The sequence below is a fragment of the Ambystoma mexicanum genome, chromosome 8 (genome assembly GCF_040938575.1).
Source record: "Ambystoma mexicanum isolate Mex_15411 chromosome 8, UKY_AmexF1_1, whole genome shotgun sequence".
NCBI classification, from domain to species: Eukaryota; Metazoa; Chordata; class Amphibia; order Caudata; family Ambystomatidae; genus Ambystoma; species Ambystoma mexicanum.
Window position 1 is genome coordinate 214,935,840 of NC_090929.1, and position 22,947 is coordinate 214,958,786.

The 22,947-nt window shown below is 44.1% G+C and overlaps 1 protein-coding gene across 5 annotated transcripts in view; it reads left to right on the forward strand.

Annotated features, from left to right (window-relative positions):
• SARDH (sarcosine dehydrogenase) overlaps window positions 1-22,947 on the forward strand; it is a 1,294,294-nt gene that overhangs the window by 173,350 nt on the left and 1,097,997 nt on the right. For all 5 annotated transcript variants that reach the window (XM_069609627.1, XM_069609628.1, XM_069609625.1 and 2 more), the window contains exon 4: window positions 1,835-2,014. In XM_069609627.1, coding sequence (XP_069465728.1) covers window positions 1,835-2,014 — 180 coding nt within the window. The remainder of the gene's footprint in view (window positions 1-1,834; window positions 2,015-22,947) is intronic.

Consider the following 22,947-nt stretch of genomic DNA (forward strand, 5'->3'; position numbering starts at 1 on the left):
TTTGAATTGATCTCAACCACTGGCAGTGCTCTGGGCAACCTGACACAGCACTTTTATTTTAAAAAGATTTTATTTTTTAAAGCCAGTCTGCAGCATTACAAAAAGGGCTCAAGCCATATACAAATCAGTCGGGTAGTGCCATCAATGGGAGCAGCTCTGCCTGGATCCCCTCTGCATGGAAACTCAAGCAACCTCAGACACGTTTTGGCCTTGTTGGACCTCATCAGTGAGGTGCAGCTTGGTTCCCTACGGCGTAGCGAGCAAGGGACTCACGTCTGGCTTACCCGCTCTAACATACAGAGCCAAACTGAAACCAAGAAAGTGATGGGTGGAATTAATGTGAACCACTTGTACTACTCTGGGCAACCTTCCACACCACTGTTTTTTAGCCTTTACCTGCCATTTGCAAAAGTGGTCCAGCCATATGCAAATCAGTTGGGTACTGCCACCAGTGGGAGCAGCCCTTCTGAAACTGCTAGGCTTGGCAGTCTGAAGAACGATCTGGCGGATTTCCCAGAGCAATGCCAGAGGTTGGGATTAATTACAAACCTTCCAGCCATCACCTTTTGTTTTGCATAAGTCACTCGGACGGGTATGTCCAGACGTGGGTCCCAAGCCTGCTGGCCCTAGAGACCCAAACTACTCATCACTGATGATGCCCAATGAGGCTGAAACATATCTGGGATGTTTGTGGTCTCGTGCAGAAGTGATGTGACCTAGCATTTCGGATTGGACGGCCTCTTTTGTGGTGGGATCAATGCTGACTTGCATATGGTCTTTCCCCTTTTTGTAATGGCTTGGCAGGCTGTACAACTATGGTCTGGAGAGTTGCCCAGAGCAATGCCAGAGGATTGGATTCATTCCAAACCTTCCAGCCATCACATCCTTTGTTTTACATCAGTTAATGGCTGTAAGGTGTCCAAGAAAACTTTCACAAGAGAGGAATCTCAAAAGCTTGTCACTGCTTTCAGTGTGACAGTGGTAGCAGGAGTTCTGCTCTATGCTGCCTCGAGAAGCAGGCACTTGACGTCACAACTGAAGTGTAAAACTGATTACAAAGCAGTAGTGATGCCATTTTCTTAGTGATGTCACAGCTAGCCTGTAATAAAACGTGTGTATAGGCTTTTACGAGGATATTGCAGGCTTCCACGTATTATGAGTTTGCTGTGAAATGGAGTTAAGGAGACCCCTGGGTACCTCAAGCCTTTTTAAAAGTATTTGAGATTTTGCACTTTTACTATTTCCAGTACTTTTCTGATTCTGAAGAACAAGTAACGCCGCACAGGCAATAGATAAACTGATAAAGAAGACGATGGGCAGTTTTTCCACAGCCCAAGATCCAGTTATATTCTTTTGTGACTTAACTGATGATGCAAGATGCCGGGTTGAGGGTACCAAAAAATAGTCTTCCGTACAGTGTTGTAAAATCAGTGATACTCCTACTTGCACACTTCTCCAAAGCAACTTCCTACCCGTACATCTTTCTCAACTATTATTTGGGTGCTCCAAGTCTCCCACTACTTAATCCCCAAGTTACGCAACTAAGTAATTGGATTTTGCAGCGAACCTAAACCTTCCAGAACATGGGGCCATTTTTGAATGTTTAGGATCCTCTGCCACACTTGGTTTCCATTTTCTGTGAATTACATAAAACAAAACCAGTATGTGCTAATGCCAATTGAAAAACCTCGATTTCATTATTTTCTTTTGATAATGTTTTTTTAAATTGTGACTATTTGAATGACGTGAATCGCTCTAACAAGTGAATTTGGGATGCTCTTGCCAGAGATGATGGCTCTGGTCTGACCCCTTCTTGTTCTTCTGCCCCTTGCAGCTGGGAAATGTCTACGGGGTGGAATCGTATGTGCTGTCTCCTGCAGAAACCAAGGACATATATCCGCTGATGAACGTAGATGACATCATTGGCACCCTCTACGTTCCGAATGATGGCACAATGGATCCAGCTGGGACCTGCACTGCCCTTGCCAGGGCAGCAAGCGCCAGGGGAGCTCTGGTAATTGGCTCAAGACAGGCTGCATTTTCCATAAACCGTGTGTGTGTGTGTGTGTGTGTGTGTGTGTGTACACGTGTGTGTGTACACGTGTGTACTGACCAGCAGTCCAAAATGCAGCGGCATTCCGGCTGTAATGTGGAAAAGAATAAAGACTCGATCTCCTGGCTGCAAAAATAGCCCTTTATTAATTCATCTTGCGTGGACAGAGTGGGCAGCAAAAAGAAAAGCAAAACTACGCATTTCACCCTTAACGGCTTTAAACGCAAACAGTGTTACTGGGTCCTTTATAGCAACGTTGGTCCTACATTGCTGTTGCTGACAATGAATATACCAAGGCTGAGTGGGATCGTATGCCTGAGATCTTGAAATATCCTATGCCACTATGCAACGTCCTATTTGTATCTTCCTCTTTGTCATAAATGCTAAACAAATTGCTCATGCATTTCAACATAACGTTATGCATAAAACATTAGAGCATAGGAGCCTACATAGCTACTAGTCACTCGTTCATTATGATAATATGCAACGTTTACCATCCATTGGTTTGAAAATCACTGCTCTATAGTTAACGAGAGACGGACTCCCATAGGAACCCCTCAAAATTCTCTTAACGTTTGATTAGAGTAACAGATCTGATCAGAAAGTACTCGCCACCAGATTTGTTAAAAAATAAGAAGACAAACATTTTTTCTTCAAGTGCGGCTTACTTCCCATTTATTGTCACATAGACCAGCAAGGTAAATTTTTGCCAAAGCGCACTGCCCAAACCGCTGGATGGATTTATGACCAGGTCGAAACAACTTGGGCACTAAGCATTTTCAATCCATGCATGGTTTGGGGTTTACATGCAGTCGTTTTTTAAATATTTGATAGAGAAGGGGGTGCCCCTTATCAGAAATAGATTGCTATATCTTGGGGATTTTTCCATGTGTTTTTTACATTTGTAAAAGTCGTCATCTTGTTTTTCTCGATGTGAGAGAACCACGATATAGCCGAGGATATGGGAAAATAAAAGGCAGGAAAAAAGCGATTTATAGCTCAAACATGCAAAGGCCATCAGGCTAGAGGTGGGCGGTGGTCAGGGTGGCTAGAGGGCACCAAGTGAAGTTTGGAAGTTGGAGAGGATCTACGGACTGAGTTTGCAACACAAAGCTTTCTGTAGCTTTGGCTATATCCTTGAATAGCTGTCATCTCAAAGCAAATTGCATCACAGAAACAGTGTATTAATGGGGGAAGGGAGAGGGCAGGGGAGGTGAGTACGCAATCTGGTGGTGGAGGGAATTGGCTCAGATGAGTGGGGCAGGCGCTTTGTGAGGGCCTGGGGTGGGGCAGGAAAGCATTTTCATTTTTCTGCCATTTTTCTGATATTCCTGGCTATAAAAGACTACGGATAGCTCAATGTGTAGTTCAGTAGTGACTATGGGAACTTCAAAGTGAAGAAGGGGCCAGCCTCCTTAGGCCATGTTGGCCGATAAATGAGCCAAAGTTACTAGACCACTTAGAGAATTGGGCCGGCCCATTCCTTGCTTTGAAGCAAAGCAGGGTCAGTCCCGGTTACTGTATGGATGGGCGACTGAATGGGCATCTAAATAACGTTTAAAAAAATGTTTAACCGTGCTATGGTCAGTCCTTGAAACTATTGGACTCTGAGACCATATGTTTGCCTTTTGCTGAATTGTATTATATTTGAAGTTTGCCAGTCAAGGGTGGGGAGGGAGAATAATGGCACAATTGTACGCATTTTGCCTAACCTAGTTCAAGAAGGATTGATATATTTGAGCGACACTATGGAATGTGTATTGTTGAAAGCTAGATGTGTGGGTGAGGAGGGGAAATGATGAGAGCGCAGGTAAGTCATGTGTATTTGTCCACGATCTGGCAAGAGTTTGTAATCCTGGACACTGGTTAAGTTATCCCCCCCCTTGCTTGTGGCTGTTTTTCAGGGCACAATTAAAGGACACGTGGGTGAAATGAGCATAACTTTTTTTCAGTGGGCGGACGCAACACATGGGGTTTTTTGAGGTTGGCAAGCTTGTTCAAGTATTTAGCTACCAGTGTTTTACTCAAGTGGTCATGTTCACAGTGCAGTTTACCCACAAGACCACAAGCACTTAAACGATGAGCATCTTTTAGACTTTGCCAGCATATTTATTGGAACCTTTTCACTCTCGGATTATTTCTTTGCTGTTAATGACTTTTGTAAAAGTCCAATTCTATTTTGTCTTGCGCACTTTCTTTTAAGTGGAAGGTCAAATGAACTAAATTTGTATATTTCACTTTAAGATATGTTTTCACTTAATGTGTATATATTCATGGATGCCATCTTTGGATTTTCACTAAGGGGGCAGAAAGTACCAGGGCATATGCTATTCTTGCTACGGGTCATTTTTGTTCCTGTTTCCATGCTGCTTAAATGTGGTTAGTTGGGGTTGTGCGAGGTATCACAACAGTCATCAAGAGACTGGCCATAAAACAAGCATCTTGGATCACGGTGCTTGACAAATAATGTAATCTCGCTGTGCATTGCCTAAAATGTGAGTTCTCAAAGCCTGCAATAACTTATGCATAACAATACCACTGTCGAAGCAGGTCAAAATCAGTTTGTGATTGATGAAGGTCTTTGAGTGATGGGTTGCAAGTGTTTTAAAATATAGAGTGGCCGTGCCCACCAGCCATAGCTAGAGGTCTGGTAGCATTTTAAAATGGACAGTGTGCACAGCGGGAGGACGTGCACACGGACCATGGCCAAAGACCAGGCTAGTGCTTTGGAAGCGTTCTAAAAATGTATGGAATAACAAAACACTGGCAATTCCAGGAATACACTTCAGGATATTAAGTTGAGAACTTAACACAACAAAACCTCTGACATTCAGCTAAAGCCACCTTAACTTCACGCCCCCTGTTGCGCAGCCTATGACCACAATGATGACATTCCCTAAGATATTGGAAGAACCGTTAAATAGTAAAACATTCTATGGTCATTTCATGTTAATCATCAATAAAATATCCCAAGATAGTGCATAATATTAATAGCTAAATCATCGTCAATGGCCTCAAATTAGTCCTTTTCCAAAGTAAGATCATTTAAAATATCAGCAAATGATCACAAAATGTAGCTCCATGCTAGATCCGTTTAAAATCGTCCTGGCCATTAAACACTCCAATAGGATGTATGTTTTTCAGTTTCTAGCTTGGTCTTCCATTTTTCATTAATCTCCAAGATTGGGCCATAAATGTTTGGTTGCCCATTTGTAGAGTAATTGACGTAAAATGTCCAGAATCTTTTGAATAAAGAGCAGGACTGTCCAACCTTGGACCTCGAAGTCCAGAATCCTGACTGGTTTTTCAGTATATCCCTCAAAATTAGTGGTCACACATTTGCATACATTTAGGATCATTGTATGAAACTTTCGCATGAATATTAATTGGGGGTATCCTGAAATCCTGAGCTGTTTAAGGCTCTCAAAGCCTGGAGTCGGACAAGAGGATGGTTTGTAGCCTGGAAACTTGTACAAGTCCTCAAAACAGTGGTGTCCTTTAGCTACAATGAGAAGCTTGGAGTAAATGATATTTAACCATTGGCTAACCCCCTGCACATATAATGAAGAATTTACCTAGATTTTACCCAGACCGCAGCCCATTGTATTTCTTAGACTAACTTTAATGTAACTCAAAGACTGCAACCTGTTCAGGATAAAAAATCTTTTTTAATCAGCACTAACACCCCGCTAATGAAAGGAGCAAACGCTGAAGGCATACTTGTTTAGAGCAGTAGTCAGATTGGTTATATCTCAAGGGTAGCAGAGGTACATGGGAGCGGGGCAAAGGTTTTTGGGGGTTGTGGCAGCAAGGGTTAGGCACTGCTACTTCTAGCTCGGCGCATATTACTTATTATTATTCATGACAGCAGTGCTTACACAAAGAACTAAATTAGGGTATAAACCTCTGGCATACTATAGTGGGATTCTAGATCCAGTTATGAAAGGACACTTTCCTTGCGAACAGTCATTGGCAGCAGCTGTGTTTGCAATTGAGAAATCTACCAGTAGTGTAATGGATTGTTCTATCACGCTTTTTGTAGAGCATGCGTTGTTTGCCATTTTGGAGAAACCCACAGGTACATTGACATCGCAGAGAGAGCTTCTGTGTATGCGGTAGTAATATCAAATCCAGCTATTTAAAATTGACAGATGTAAAATAGTGAACACTGCCACATTTGTAGCTGAGCCTGTGGCAGAGGGCAAGCATGTGCATGATTGCGCGAGCTACGAAGAGTTTTATGACGATATACCGCGCGTAAAAGAGAATGCATTGTCAGGAGTGGAGATTCTCTTTATTGATGGTTCTTCAAAAAAATCTGTGATGTCAACTGTCTATGCAGGGCTAGCATGTTGGAAAAGGATGGACTTCCTCCGAGCAGACAGCACTCCAGTGCAGCACACATCCTTATTGGACAGGCTTATTAAGGCACAACAACTCGCAGTAGCCATAGCGATAGTTAAATGTGCATACTAAGAGAACAGATTTTCTCTTGCGGGAATTAAGCTGCAAACAAAGAGGCCAAAAGGGTTGCGTATTCAGCAGATATTTCTAGTTTTGATACTCCAGATGTTAAGGAGAAAATGGTCACGATTATGGTGGTAAACAAAGGATTTAATCATTTACCGAGAACACAGCTGATGGAAATCGAAGGCAGTGCACCACGGGAAGAGCAGGAATTCTAGAAACTAAGGGGAGGTCTTCACCCCCCCCCCCCCCCCAACAGAAGCATTATGGTGACAGGATAGCACTGGAAAGCCAGTGACGCCAGTAGCGTTGTTAAAGGTAGTGCTTGAACAACTGCACTACCCTGTGCATGTAATTAGGGAAAGTCTTGCAACAGTTGCAGAGGACTGGTTCATACCAAATCTGTTAAAACATGTTGCATCGTAAGTCAAAGGTTTACAGCTGGGCATACACTGCGAACGATTAGAGGAGTAATTCCTCGGCCAAATGGTTCTTTTCAGCTTTAGCATATTGACTATGTTGATATGCTGCAAGTATGTAATGGATATAGGTATAAGACAGTGGTGGTGTCACTTCTCCAGGTGGATCGAAGCAGGTCTGTGTACACACCCTGATGCCACTTGCACAGCAAAGTTTTTAGTACGAGAAGTATTTCCAGTATGGTGTGTGAGAGGTGCTGAGATTCGAAAAGGGGCCCCATTTTGTTAATGAAGTGTTTGAAAAGATTTGTTTGAGTATTAAGCACAAGTTTTTTTCTGCTTATCACCTGCAAACTAACTGGATATGTGAGACTCAACGGTTTTAAGGAAAGGATCGCCAAGCTGAAGTGTCACTGAGAAGGAATGGCTAGATTGCCTGCCACTAGCCTTATATGCATTGTGGAATCAGCCTGGGTTGGATCACCACCTCACACCCCATGAGCTAGGGACAGCGAAGCTAATGAGAATGCCTTGACGCCTCCATCGAGTAGCAGAAAAGATGCCCAGAAGACTACAGAAATGTTGGGAAATGCATTGTGTGTATTTGATATGTATGACCGCTAGTATATGTAATTTCAGATCAATTCAAGTGCCAGGGGGGGGTCGGTCTCGGAACACAGATGAAAACCATAAGACAAGACCTGCAGAATTATTACCAGTACCGACACTATTCACTGGGGACTGTCTTAATAAGGAATTTTGCTAGGAAGTGGCATGAGCCCAGGTTCAATGGGCCATTTGTGATCGAGGATGTTACTCCTTCAGCAGTAAAGGTCCAAGGAAAACAAGCTTGGATGCATCTCAATGACTTGAAGCTCTACACTGGTGAGACCGTTTCCCCCCCTCTATTGATCGACCCGCAAGCAAGAAAAGAAGTTGTGTGTGTAGACTCCATCGATGACACGGAAGGAGGATGACATGGTTGCTGATTAAATAAATGAACATTTGCATATGGACTGTGGTTCTCCCTGGACACACTTTATAGATATTATAGCAGGAGTACAAACTCGGTTCTTGAACCACAGGAATCTTTGAAAATTAACTTTAGTTGTTGACATGTTATGAATATGCTTAAACTGCAACATTTACTAAGAAAATGGAAGCGTGAACAGTACTCTGATTCATTCTTTACAACCCAATTGTTTGGCTGAGTCTAGTGTTTTGACAAACGACGATGCCTATAGGCGGCTCCTCGCTGTTTTGATATTTATTCTCAGAGCTTATCCTGCTCCTGTTGGGCGTAATGTTGACATACATACTTTTTTGAAGGATCCTTTAATAATGGCCCTGTGATTGGGAGGCTGCTTGGGGCAATAGTCAAGGACATCTTGCAGCTACTAGATTTACCGTAATTGAGTTTTTCCTTCCTTCAAACAGTTTACAGGCAAAATGAGAAATATTGAGAATGGTGCAGTTTGGGGAAAAGGAGCTAACTCAACATCCAGAAACTTATAAATGGTGTGGGTTAATACTGGTGTATAATATATGCATGCTCAGCATTTATCTTTGTTCTTCTGGTTCATACTCTTTACTTTATTGGTCCAAGCAAAACAGAAGTCCCTTTCATTCTCCCCACTCCAGTAATTCGCGTAGAGTTGTCTACTACTGAAAAGCCAGCACATTTTGTGTTACCCCACAGCAGAGCTGCATTAGAGTTGTTTCCATGTTGATAAATTAAGAGGGAGGGCAAATGGAGATCTAGACAGCACAGCGCATTTGGGTCACATGTGGTAGCCCCACATTAAAAAGGTTTGAGAAAGAACGTCTAAATAAAGAGTTGCTATGTTTGTGCTCTCATACCTTATGCTATGGGGACTTCCAAGATAATCATAGCTACAGAAGTAGCAGTACGGGAAGCTCATTGCCTAATGCGTATTGCACTCTGCCAGACAAGAGGAAAGTTCCATGGTCAAACAGCATCCTTGAGATGGGTGCCTGAGAAGACCTCCCCAAGAGAACATAATTGTATGCAAGACTTGAAGACAAGAGAAGGCAGAAACAGAATCTAGTGATAAGATATGAACAGTCTGGAATAAATGAAGCAGGAATTGGAAAAGAAGAAAACAAGATGCTAAATTGCCAAGGCAAGAATAAAGAAGATGCGAAGATGTAAGGAAAGAGGACAACTGCAAATCAAAGGAGTAGTGTTGACTCCGGAAGGATGGGCGGAAGGTCTGACCGTGTGCAATGCGCTAGCACTAACTGGGATATTATGAGCCAGTTATAGATACTGCAGGGAATGAATGCAAGCACCATTGGCCAAACATTATGAAGTTGCTGACGTGGGTCGATGATGAAGTAAGGCCATTGCAGATGGTGCCTCTAGCAAGTGCATCCCTGTTTCCAAAACAATGGCACAAGGAAAGGTGGAGTAAATCATCAGTGTGGCCGAATTTTTGATGTACCAGGCATGAAGGATGGATCAGTAATGCTAATGGACCACTACTGGGCCTGTGAATCCAGAGCCTATATGAAGTTGCCCAAAGATTGGGGAGGGACATGCTCCATAGTGATGATTCTTGTTCCAGCATTAGTGATTCCAAAGAGTGACCAGAACATTGGAGAATTTCCAAATAGCAGATGCTCATATGAGGAAGAGGAGATCATTTGGATTTCTCAATCGGACAAGAAGGGAGAATTACCTTTCAGCTAAATCAATAGAAGCCGTTGATGCCATTCCTTATGAACACAGGTTGTTCAGTCAGACTTCAGCAATATTCACAACTATCTTTATGCCAGGGATCCAGACGATGGTGAGTGTGAAGTGGTTGCAAATCACTCGCTGGGAGCTCCTGCAAAAGATCAATACTACTATAAAGGGATTCAATGCTATCGAGGAAGAATTGAGAGCCATAAGGTTGATGATATTAAGATATTTATTCTGTACTACTGAAAATGGCTCAAGATCTGGGAAAAGTGGCTCAAGATGTGGGGGGATGTTAATGTTAAAGGATATTTGTACCACACACTATCACCACCGGAGTGGTCCCCTGGCACTCTGGTGGCTCTGAAAAAGGGAGGATGGGGGGTGGGTAAGTGGGAATAAGCTGGAAAAGTGCAAGAGAGCAGTGATGTGCTGTTGGCAGCCTCAGCCCGGTGGGTCCTTTGGCTGGGCTTGGGTTGTTTTACGGTTGGTAGTCGTTATGTGCTGTTGGGCAAGTCTTTGTGGTTTGTTTTGTTGTTGCGGTGTTGTGAAGTTTGTGCGAATTGCTGCATTTAAAGGATTGTGGTTGTGTTTGGTTAGAGTTTGAGACGTGTATGCAGAGGAATTAAATTGTTAGTGCGTTGGTTAGTTGGCATTGCTGTCATTGCAATTATGATTCCATCTAGGTGTGGTACATGCCGAGCTTCACATTTCTATCTAGATGCGATGCAAGCTAAAGTTCAGAAATTCCAACTGTCGTGCGATGTTAAATCCGCTATGGAAGATATTTCCCTCAAGGTCTCCCAATTAGACTGCTGAGTTTCTGCTCTGGAAAATGGTTAAACATCGATTTCTACAGAGATTGCAGGAAGTTTCAGAGCTTACAACAGTCTGAAAGAGGACTTGCAGAAAGGGGGAGATAAAAACTTGGAATTGGATTTAAAGATCAGAAGCAAAAACCTGAGGCTGGTGGGGGTAGAAGATATCAATGAAGATCTGCTAAATATGATACTGGATATTCTGAAAGCATGCTTCAGCTGTGATCGAATTGTACAAGGTGACATTGATAATGTTTAGAGTTGGCAGAAAGATTGGCCCAAAAGCTAGACAAATTCTCATCTCATATATGTGTACAAGGATCAAGGAGGAGATCCTGAGAAATGCAAGAAAGGAAGGAAATGTGTTCTACAAAGGTAAACAGATTTTCGTTTATCCCGATTACCCTAAGGAATCATTGGCTATTAGAATGTCATTTAAAGGAGCCAAAGATTTAGCCAGACTAGTGGAGTGATTGCTCAATAGAGCCAATCTGCTGACTCTGGTCCTTCCTGAGGGTGAGAAAAGCATGTTGGACCCTAAGGAAGCTGTAAGGTGGCTGGAGCCCTTACATAACAAGGATAACTGAGATTGTATGGTTTAACCTGCTCCCCACATTAGTTTTCTTTATTCATTTTTATGGTTTTAACATGATGGAAAATGGCTCCAGCATATAGTTCAGTTAAACGATCTTAATTTAAATAAAATCACTCACTGAGAACGTGCTTCTATCTATCCTGGAATTGTAATTATTCGAGACAAAGTATGAAAAAAGGACCCTGCAATTTGCCCAGGATCAACTGATTCAAGGAGGTTCGTACGTTCACTCACGTTCATCAGCTACGTATGAAGTTGTTGGCGGAGCAGGACTTGGTATGTTTGGTTTCCGGAGCTGTGATGGGCCCAGCTGGAGCGTCCGTCATCAGCAGTCTGATTTTATGGAGCCTGTTTGCTGCCAATGTCTGCATTACTCTGTAATGACTATTTTTGAATCCAGCATTCATTCGGTCTCTGGGCCCTTGGAATTCCGTGATGGGCCACGGCTTCCATTTGGTGGGGGCTTCCACTCATATCCTCCTGAGTGCTGTGGTGTGTTGCGTAGTGGTGGGTTCCGGATTGTGGTCTGGGGGCTGGTTGCCCGGTGCCCTTGCTCCGCGTGGCCAGATGCAGTGTTCGAAGGGGAAGTGGGTGAAAAGGGACTTGGTTTCAGGACACTGACTTGGTCATCAGCTGTCTGGATGTTTGGTTACGCATCAGACTAATATTGATGATTGTGCTTGGCTGGATCTGCACCTGGCATATACGTGGAGGGTCCCGTCCCTTCTCAGCGGTCACGGCTTGGAGTGGACATGTTGATTGCTTTGCTGCCAATAGAATCAAATGCGTTCTAATTTTCTACAATTAATCTATTTTGGGAAGCTTTTCAAGGGCCCCAAATCCCTACCCGCAGGCCCATGCTGGGTTCATGCTACAATGATCACATGGCATTGCTGTGACGATTAATTATATATAAAATACAATGGGTACATAAGCGATACGTACCATATTCTAAAGTGGAAAATAAAGAGTGGCATTGGTGGAAAACCTATATACATACCATGCAGGATCAGGCTTATGGCGGGAGAAGTGTCCATGCACTTCATTCGACCACTCCAATCCGTCCCCCATTTGTCATAGGTGTTTTCAAAGATTTGACACCAGGAGGCCATCAGCAGAAATAGTTGGGATTGCAGCACTGCCCCCAACATCACTTCAAATGCCCCTGATTATTTAACACTTGCAGGCCACAAGATGCTCTCTCCACTGGTCATTCAAATTGTTAACATGATTGTCGCCTTGCAGACCCTTAACTTCAATTTTCTTGTCTCATTAGATTTATGTTGCACCTTTTCCTTTCCACTGCCAATTACAAGCTACTGTAACCGTTTCCAGTATGAGACTCGAGATCCTGGGTGCTGATTTAAATTACATGTTTGAAGTGTTATGCACAGTACTGGTATGGGATGTGGTAAAACCCACGGTATATTACGAATGTGATGTGTGGTTTAGGATCATTAGCCACACGTAACTCATATTTTGCTATTTGCTGCAGAATAATGGCCTAAATATTCTATTCTTACTCTGATTTCGTAACATGGAAGGTTGCATATTAGTACATGACGTAGTTTAGATGTAGTAACCCAATGTCATGTTGAAATTTATATACAGTATGTAGACTAACCATTGGAGCTCTTTATTGGGGTTTTTAGATGACTTATAATATATTAGCTGCTTGATATGTTAATATTTGCATGTGGTTTGTAATGTGACTAATAGAGGACTTGTAACAGATATTTGTGTGCTCCATGAATACGTCATTCATATGGTTCTTGCAATTTTACTGACCATGAAATTTGTGTAACCTGCGTTGGAATGGATAGGTGGATATTGACCTTTCGCATTTCATTGATGTAGTCAGTTTTTCTCACATGTGATTGTTATATGGGATTGATGATTTCAAACAAGATCTGTATGCAGAGAAATGAATGTCAAATACGGGACTGGCGTATTTGTGGGGGGTTGAGTGGGTTTTGGGTTACTTGGAGAGCCGATGCTGTACCACGCTATAAAAGACCAATATTTTGGGTGACCTAAAAAGGACCGTTTGCTTTTTATTAATGAGGCACTTGCGTTTATCATAAATGGTATACAGGATATGTGCGACTGGGTTGAATGAACAGTGGAGGGATGTCTAATTGGTTTCACGCAAGACTGGAGATTTGGGTTCAATGAATCCCTAATTTATTCTATCTAAGGGTTGGGTGGATGGAGTGTTGGAAATTTGTGATGGTCGACTCCGGATTATGAAATACCACTAGGGTTCCATGAGGTTAATATGATCCGTTGCAATGTGAACACTGGCTATTGGTACTTTTGGGGCTGAATGGGTCTAGTTGTAGGAGCCTAATGTTTATGAATTTAGGAAAATATGGAATAGATAGTGTACCAATGGTGGTAAGATAGATGCAGGGGTGTAGGTGACTTCAAAATTTCTAGTGAAGATAGAAGTGAATATTTTTTTTAAAGAATTTTACTTTATTAATATGTTATGTTGAGCCTGGATGATTGAGGGGGAAATGCATGTGGGGAGTGTGCTGGAGATGGGGTTTTCTGAAAATATTATATAGATAGTGTGTTCGAGTTTATTTGGGAAGGGTAGCCAGGGCACTAGGAAGTTTAGAATGTTTTATTTATATCGTTACATTGGATTGTGGTTTGCAAAATGCTTCTGTTTCAGAGGGGGTGTGTTTGGGTACCTTGCTGTGAGTATATTTTTCTAAGTTTAGTACATTTTATTGATATATACTCTGTTGTACAGTTGGAGTTGAACAGAGTGGAGGAGATGGTTGAAGATTTGCGTGTGGTGACATGGAATGTAAATGGATTGAATAATGTAAATGAGGAAGAACATTTTGGATTTTTTAAATGAGCTAAAAGGTGATGTGTTTCATACAAGAAACGCACTTCGAGAAAGAAAACTGTCGGGGGGGGAGGGGGGTAAATTCTGCCGGGGTCGGCCGGGCCGTCCGCAGACCTCCGGGCAGGGAGGCCCCAACTCCTCCCGTATATCCCAAAAGAGATAGAGTATGAGACACACGCAAGAAGCAAGGTGACTCTGCTGTTTATTAGACAAAAACGGCAGGGATGGGTCAAGGATCGTACGCGTCCGTCCTGACACACACACAATCGTGGGGCTCGCAGGCCCTTTTTACCTTGGTATGACGCGCTACTTGCGTCACCTTGGAAAGTTAGCAAAAAACCTATCGCCACTCTTAATTGGTTGCTCGAGTGGTAGGGTTAGTATAGCATACGTATAGAGAACAATGTTAGTGGACAAGGGTTAGTCAGGTGATATATCTGGGTTGTCCCTACAATTAGATACATGAGAATTGTTATATGAAGACCCCTGATGATTGGTTAATGTTAATGGCGTCAGTGATAAGAGCCCCATGTTCTGATTGGTGCGCCCGCGAGCTTCCCAGTCTGGGACCATCGCTGTTCCCAGCTCTCGGTGTACCTGTCATTTGCAACAATGTTTCACTATGAGTACGTGTAGACAATGTGAGGACTTATTCATAAGCTGGAAGGCCGACTGCTCCCACTGTCGCAGATGTCCATTGAGCCTTTTAATTGTATCTGCCTTGTGTCTTGTAACGAGGGATCCAGACGCCTTTTCTGGTCTTGGCATCCTGTCAGGTTCGGCTCGGTCACGTGAGGTGGGACCGTGTTTGAGGCAGAATTCTGCACAATTAATATTGTTTTTCCACTGTGTGCCTGGTTTAATTTGCAGGTGTGACTTTAACGTTGGTGTGCGGCGTGCGAGGTTGCAACATCGTGCCCTTGGTCTGCTTTCGGAATGTGGGTTTGCAACATTGCGACCTTGGCTGTTTGCTTTCGCCGGGCTCATTCTGCAGGATCAGCAACCTGACTCTTGTTCTTTTAACGTCCATGGAAGCTCTTGCTTGCGGCCTACTTGGGCCTGGTGTATAGGTGGAACCGTTTGGTGCACAGGCGCTTTAGGTTATAGTATCATATTGTCTTATGACCAGTATCGTGTCTTCGTTATATTTCTCATTATGGCACCTGGTTTTAGGAGAAGCGTAAGCAAGCTCTTTAGATGGGTTCATGATGCGTCTTGCGTTTCTGCATTTTGAGAGCCTATGTGGAAAATAATAAAGATGCACATCCGTGAGTATGTCTGTCGCCTACGTCATAGCACTGAGTATATTCTTCGTGTAGATTGGTGCAGGAGTGTCCGGTGTGTATATTTGCACAGGTGTGCTGACCGTTGGCTAGGTCGTCATGGCATCTCTAACGACGTGTAGGTTTTAGTCTAGTTGATCCGTGCCGCAGGTGTCGGCATGGCCAGGGCGAGCTGCTGGGCAGGCAGATGGACACATCCGTATGTTCCTGTACCAGGGTATTTGGTCGTCTGGTAGATGGGCAAACTCTTCTCGTGGCGGGTGCCTGGGCCGTGATCCTTTAGGCCAGGCGCGAGAGGGGAAGGTCGGGAGCCTGGTCTTCCATTCTCCCACTTCAGTCCCCCCTCTGGTCGACTTGTCGACCACAAACATATCCTTTTCGTTATCTCCTCTTACTCTCCATATCTTAGTTATTCCTCCTAAATGTCCATAGTGGTTAACATGATCTTCAAATGACCAATACATATATTCACAGGTTCCTCCAGGAGTACAGTATACCCATTTCCCTATGTAGCTCCTGGGGTTTCTTGGGTTCTCGATCTTCACAGATGGTGGGTCCAGGTGGTTGGTGATGATCTGGTTGCGCAACTTCTCTCTCTTGTATGATTGTGCCTGTGTGTTGGCCGTCATCTGCTGGCATCAAGGGGTGCATACCGACCATTTCAAGCAACTCGTCTGTGGTGCGTGCCTTCCGGGCCTTCCAAAATCTTATTATGATCAGTGTAGCTCCAGCCAAAATAGTAAAACCAACTATAATTTTCAGTCCATCTGACAGCCAAGATGGCATCCATGACCATAATATTGAAAACCAGCTCTCATCCTTTTTCACACCTTTACTTTCATCCATCATTTTGGAGTGCATCTGGGCCAATTGTGAAACTGCTTCTGTCAGTGTACCATTGTCAGCATCGTTGGCAGGAATGAACGTGCAGCATGATTGTCCTATCTTTGCGCAAACTCCTCCTTCCATGGCTGTGAGGAGGTCCAATACATATCTGTTCTGAAGTGCTACCATCCTTATAGCTCGCAGCTCCTCTTTTATTGCGTTGAATCCATTTACTGTAGAATTGATGGTCATCATTAGTTCCCATCTAGTTATCTGGAGCCATTTTGCGTTTGCGTAAGCCTGCAGTCCCGGATGTATTATTGAGGAGAAGAACATTGCTGCTCTGCTGAATAGTCTGTGTTCTGGCGGAATTGAAGTGAGTGCCGTTTCCGACCTTCCCCATAGGTAATTTCCTGTCAGAGGTTCTCCTTGTCTTTTCCTTTTATTTAGGACAGTATCATTGCTGTTGTTCCTGTTCCCTGGCCTCTCCTGAGGTGGTGCAGATCTCTTCTTCCTCTTGTCCCCTTCATCCATTTTGGGAAAGTTCGCCACATTCACATGCTTCTGGGGTACCACCAGTGATGGTACATTGACGTGCACCATCGTGCATACACCATTCCACAGAGGGGGCAGTGTGTGGTAGGCCTTTTCTCCACAGGCCCAGTAATGGTCCATTATCACTGCTGTTCCTGCTCCCCCCTCAGGTAACTACATCATGCTTGCACAGTTGGTGTTGTATCCTACGTCCACCTCTCCTTTATGTTGGTAGCATACCTTAGGCGCAGTCAGCGGCAATATTGTTATTGGGTCTTCATCCGTCTCTATCCACGTGAGCATGGGTACGTACTTGATCCAAGTCGTCCAAAATCTGTGGTTGTGTGCATCGATAGTTGAAATAGTTTCTTTTGTTACCATGTTGCTGCCAATCACACCTATCTCCCATTTGTTGTCCATGTACACCTTCCCTGTTATCGTCACCAGTGGCCTCTCCCAACATCCTGGTTTACCAGGAACTTCAGTGGTGTACCAATCACATGGTAAATACTGCAGTGTTACTTTCTTTGTTTCCCCTTTTTCAGGACCACTTGTTATGTATCTGAATGCTTCAGCATGTAAACTGCTCTTGTGGTAACTCAAATAAGTCTTGATGAAGTTGTTTTCGTATGGGTATGAGTCTCGTGTTTTCCACACCATATGCACCACTGTCCCTTGAAATCTTCCTTTCGTTTGGAACAGTGCCAAGTATATTATGCATCGTGCTGTCTTCATCTATTTCTGTGGCAACGAATGTTCGAGAAGCGCTCATGGCGTATGGTATTAATGAGCAAACGTAGCAGCTGTCTTCTGTTGTCTGCTTACCGATGCGGGTCATGTGTTGGTACCATATGTTGTTTGAGACGTGTGCTGAATCTTGTATATAATTGTCAATACCTTTATTATCTGAGTATGTGCTGCGTTGAACTCTATTTTGCTTGTGTGCAATTTTACTAGTATCACCTGACGTAACACCTGTTGCAGCTGGGGATGGGGGTGTATTAGGTTTGGGTACAGCAATAAGATTGATAGCATAGCTGTACTGCCATACAGAGGCAGCCAAGAACCCGGTGATCATCAAAATCCCTATTATTTTTATTACATATGCTAATTTCACCGGCATTTTGCTCTTACCTTGCTGCAGTCCGGCAGCGTATTCTTGCGACGTTAAAGTTGCCAGCCTGAAAATTCTCAATATGCTGGTTATTAAATGTTAGTTGTTGTTTTTTTTAAGCTCTCCCTATCAAATAGTCATTCAGTGCCCAGGCGAAGAGCTGTTCCCACGCTAATCTAAGCGATCTATCTCTTAGGACAGGCAAGTATGGGTGGAGGTGGGGCATTGAATATTCTATGGCCAAGAGGAATGCTGTGTAGTAGACACGTACCCTTCTCCTTTTCAGGTACGTTGGCCTTTTTATTTCATATACAAATTGGTGTGACAATTCTTCTGGGTAGTTATCGTCTGAGGGTACCATCTACTCCTGGGCAGTGAATTTGTTAGTTATCTATTTTCTTAGCAGTACAATAATACACAGTTACTGCATGTGCGAGAGAAAAGAAAAGAGCATTCACGTGTTTACATGTGTACGTGTGCAAGACAATGTCCTTTAGTTCAGTTATTACTGCAGTGGGGGTAGGGGTCAATGGGCAGGGGGTTTGGGGCTCAACTGGCGGAAGTATCTTTACTCTTTGAGCGTGTGACCATGGGGTGGGCAGTATGGGGATCACCCCATTCTTCTTCAGTTATTGTCTCTGGGGAATCTGGGGAGTGACAGGGTATGGGAACACTTGTGCCGTTAGCTGTGGTAGAACTCTCTTCCTCCGTTGGTGATGTTGTTGTTGTTCTCCCAATGGACCTGTCGGTGGCGCTGGGGCGGGTCTGGAGTTTGTAGATCTTTACATCGTGTAGGTGGTTCCAGGCACGCTTGTCCTGTAGCTTTACTGCTCTCGTTGATACCTCCTCTACCAGATGGGGGCCAGTGAATCGTGGACTGTTCCACTTCCTGTTGAAATTGCGAAGTAGTACATGGTCACCTTTAGCAATTTTACACAGTCTTTCCTTTTCCAATTCTTTATCCACGTCTTCTTGTTGATTGCTGTTAGACCCGCCCCGTGTGCGCTCGAGCTGTTGAGACACAAACACTACACTAGTAATCAAAGAAGACACAAATTGGTACATTTCATCACCAAGAACACTCGCTGTACTCTCGTGGTCGGTAAATGCTCTTGATGTTGGTGTTAGGGGAAGGCGCATTTGACTTCCGGTAACCACCTCGTGAGGGGTGAGGTGGTGGTCGGACCCTGGTCTATTCCTTAGCTCAAATTAGGGCTAATGGAAGGCAATATAACCAACTCTTTTTTGTTGTTTGCTGTATCTTTGCAATTGCCTCCTTTAATAGGCCATTCAAGCGTTCACATACCGTTGGCCTGTGGGTGGTATGCGCATGCAAATTTATGCTTGATGTTCAGCAAGGATGTGATGTGCTGGAACATTTCGTTTGCGAAATGTGGGCCATTGTCTGACCTTAACACCTCGCACACACCCCACCTGGGGAAGACCTCCCTCACTAGGAATTTAGCTGCTCTAAATGCATCTGGGTGTGAACAGGGCCCTGCTTCAATCCACCTCGAGAATGGGCATACTACTACAATCATATACCTATTTCCTTGACATATGTTGATCATATCAACATAGTCAATATGGAGATCCCGGAAAGGTCCCTTTGGCCGGGGTATAGTACCTCTTATCACCTTTAGAGTATGGCCGGCCGTAAACTGTTGACATGTGAGACAATTGCTGATAAAATTTGACACATGAGAATTTAACTCGGGGCAGAACCAGTCTTCCCTAATTCGTGATGCAATTACTTCCTTGCCTGTGTGGGCTGGATGATGTAGTTGGCTCAGGGCGGTGTTCAAAAGTGCCAATGGTATTACAACCTTTCCAGTGCCACCCTGGCGCCATAGTGCATCGGTTGGTGACATTGTGCATCCTCTTTTTACCCATATTTCTTTTTCGGCCATTGGTGCAGCCGCTTGTAGCTCCATAATCTGTGTGGCTGGGAGATGGGTGTACCCTTCTCTTATCAACATCTCCTTAGCCATTCCCCTCCCTCTCTGTGACTCTGGGGGGGTTCCATATCTCACCAAAGTATGCAGCATACTTCGCATGTGCTTCTGCTGCTGCATTCCCTTTGGAGACGTGGTCTTCACCATTGGTGTGTGCGGTGCATTTTACTAAAGCTAATTCTTGGGGGTCATTTATTACTTCAATTAGTTCAGCCAATAAGAGGGCATGTTGCACTGGAGTGCCATCAGCTCTCCTAAACCCTCTTCTTCTCCATTTTGATAGCCCTGAGTGGACAGTGGATGTAACATATGCGCTGTCGGAGTATATGGTCACTCGTTTGTCAAAGCTTTCCTTCAACGCCAAGATCAGTGCAACTATTTCCGCTGCTTGAGCGGAGTAATGCTGTGGTAATTGTACACATTTCATGGCCACACACACCGGTACCTCCATCATTTTTACCACTGCTGCCCCAGTCCTCCTTATACCATCCCTTTGGTCGATAGTTGATGACCCATCAATAAACAGGAGCTCACCTCCCTCTAGTGCGTTTTCTTCAACCTTTCTAGTACATGAGTACATTTCAGTTATTTGCGTACAGTTGTGGGCATAATCTCCCTCAATTACTTCTGCCAGGAACCTTGCAGGGTTGACCGTGCTACATCTAACAATTGATAGTTCAGCTCTGGATAGGATGATCTCATAACCTGATGCCCTCTGCGTGGTTAGGGTGGACTTAGGTTTATTCAATATTGCAAATAGTGCATGCTCCACAAACAGTGTAGTTGGGCACCCCATGGTTATGGCTGATGCTTTTTCCACCTCAAAAGCAGCTGCGGCGAGACCTTGTTCGCAAGGGAAATGACCTAACATCACAGGATCCAAGTGGCCACTGTAAAATGCTACTGGTTTGTAGCCCATGCTTGTTTTTTGAGCCAACACTGCTTTCATTACTGCTGAATCGCAATGTGAAAATTATAAAAATTTGTCGCTCATAGTCTGGGGATGCCAGTACCGGAGCAGTTGATATCGCATCTTTTAATTCATCAAAAGCCTCTTTCATTTCCATCGTCCACCCCAGCTTTTTCTCCCCTTTATTAGCTTCCCTTAACGCCTCAAACAGGGGTCCTATGTACGAACTGTAATCAAATACCCATGCTCTACAGTAGTTGCACAGCCCCAGGAACTGCTGCAGTTCCCTCACTGTTTGTGGCATTCGAGTGTTTGAAATGGCCTGTGCTCTGTGGTGCAATCTTTCTTCCATGTTGGGATATAAGCTGACCAATGTAAAGTACCTGTTCTTGACAGTACTGTATCTTTTCCATGTCTACCTTGTAACCTTTTTCAGCCAATATTGTCAACATCTTTAAAGAGTCCTCTCTGCATGTTCTTTCGTTTGTACTGCAAATTATTATGTCATCCACATACTGCAACACTGTGCTTTCCACTTCAATGTTACCCAAATCCATCTGTATTACTCTATTGAAAATTGAGGGTGATTCGCAATACCCTTGTGGCAATCTGGTGCGCTTCCACTTTGTGTTTCTGTAAGTGAAGCTTGTCAGGTCTTGAGTCTGGGTGCAATGGTATTGAGAAAAAAGCATTTTTAAGGTCGATCACTGTAAATCGTGATGCTTCTGCTGGAATGCCACACAATATTGTGGCCGGGTTTGCTGCTATGGGATATTCTGCTTCTACTATGTTGTTCAAGGGCCTGAGGTCCTGTATGAATCGCCAAGACCCCCCTTTAGCCTTGCGCACTGGGTATACAGCCGTGTTACATGGTGATTCTGAGGGGACCAATATGCCATTATTTATAAGGGCCGTTATGGTTTCATATATGCCCTCATCTGCCTCTTTTGATAGTGGGTACTGTTTCACTCTGGGGAGTATTGCACCTTTTTTCAATTTTATCCTTACTCCCCCTATACTTTTTATGCACCCCACGTCATATGGGCTAGTAGTCCACAATGATTTGGGTACCTTTGACATATCCTCCTTAAAGAAGGGGACTGGGGTGCATGCGGGTGCCTCAAGTGCCATTGCAATTTTCTGTGCTACTTGTTTGTAAGCCACTCTTAGCCATATTTCCACACTCATCATGAACACCATTTCACCTTCCTCCTTTTCTTCTGAGAACAGCTCCTCATCTGACACCTGGGTGAGCCTACATCCTTCTGCTAGTGCTATCACTGCCCTCCATGCTCTTCCTTCTCTGTCTTGGGCATGTACAGCAATGTAATCAGCTGTTGCAATAATGCTCTCAATGTCCATTAGAACCACCTTTCCTTCTGGTTCATTAACGGGTGTTTCTGGTCTGAACAGATAGGCTGCTGGCCTCCTCCATATTTTCCCTTCTATCCCTGGCATCCATGCAAATGCCATATCTGTCCCATACTGGAATAGTTCGCCATCTACTGGCTCCGCCCTAATCGCTGTCTGTCCGCAGTATGCTTGCATAATCTGTCATGCTGTGAGCATGTTAATCCCTGGAGTAGAGCAAAATATGCCGTCCTCAGTAAAGGAGATCGTCATATTCAACCTGTTCATTATGTCTCTCCCCAGTATATTTACTGGTGAGGCACTATAATATAGAAGTGGAACTGACAGGTCATAATCTCCAATAGATAAGGGAATGTTATCAGTAAAGTGAACCAACCCTCTAGCCCCAGAGAATCCTTGGGTGTTCATGGCTTCGCCTGACATCTTAAATTTACCTTCTCTTATGCAAGACCGGGTCGCCCCGGTGTCAACAAGGAATGATAATTTTTTGTCACCTATCGTTACCTCTATGCGTGGTTCCTCCGCACTATTAGGTGTTACTGACAGGATGGGACACACTAAGGCCGTCTATGGGCTGTCCTATTGAGGGTACAACGATTGGCCATTTCCTGTGTAAGGGTTGTGTCCCAAGACCGTCACCCTACCCAGTTGTGTTTGTTGTGCTTGGGGTTGTTGTGTCATCGCTACCTGTTGTTGTGGCAGTGAATATGTCTGTGGCTGTTGTTGTGTTATTAGTTGTTGTTGTTCATTTCCCTGTTGCAACGTCTGCTGTTGCTGTATGCCCTGCTGTTCCTGTGAGGGCCTTGGTTGTCCCTGTTCACTCCATGATGGTGTTCCTGGTCTAACTCTACACGTGCGTGACATGTGCCCTAATAGTCCACAACTCCAACACACCGGTGGTTCCCTACTCTGCCATGGGAAGCTCCCTGTGTTGTCCTGGTATACTGGTTGCCCTGTGGGGTAGGAATTTCTAAGTCCTCCCACCTGCTGTTGGGTGTTATATCTGTATCCTCTCCCTCTCATTCCTCCGCTCCCC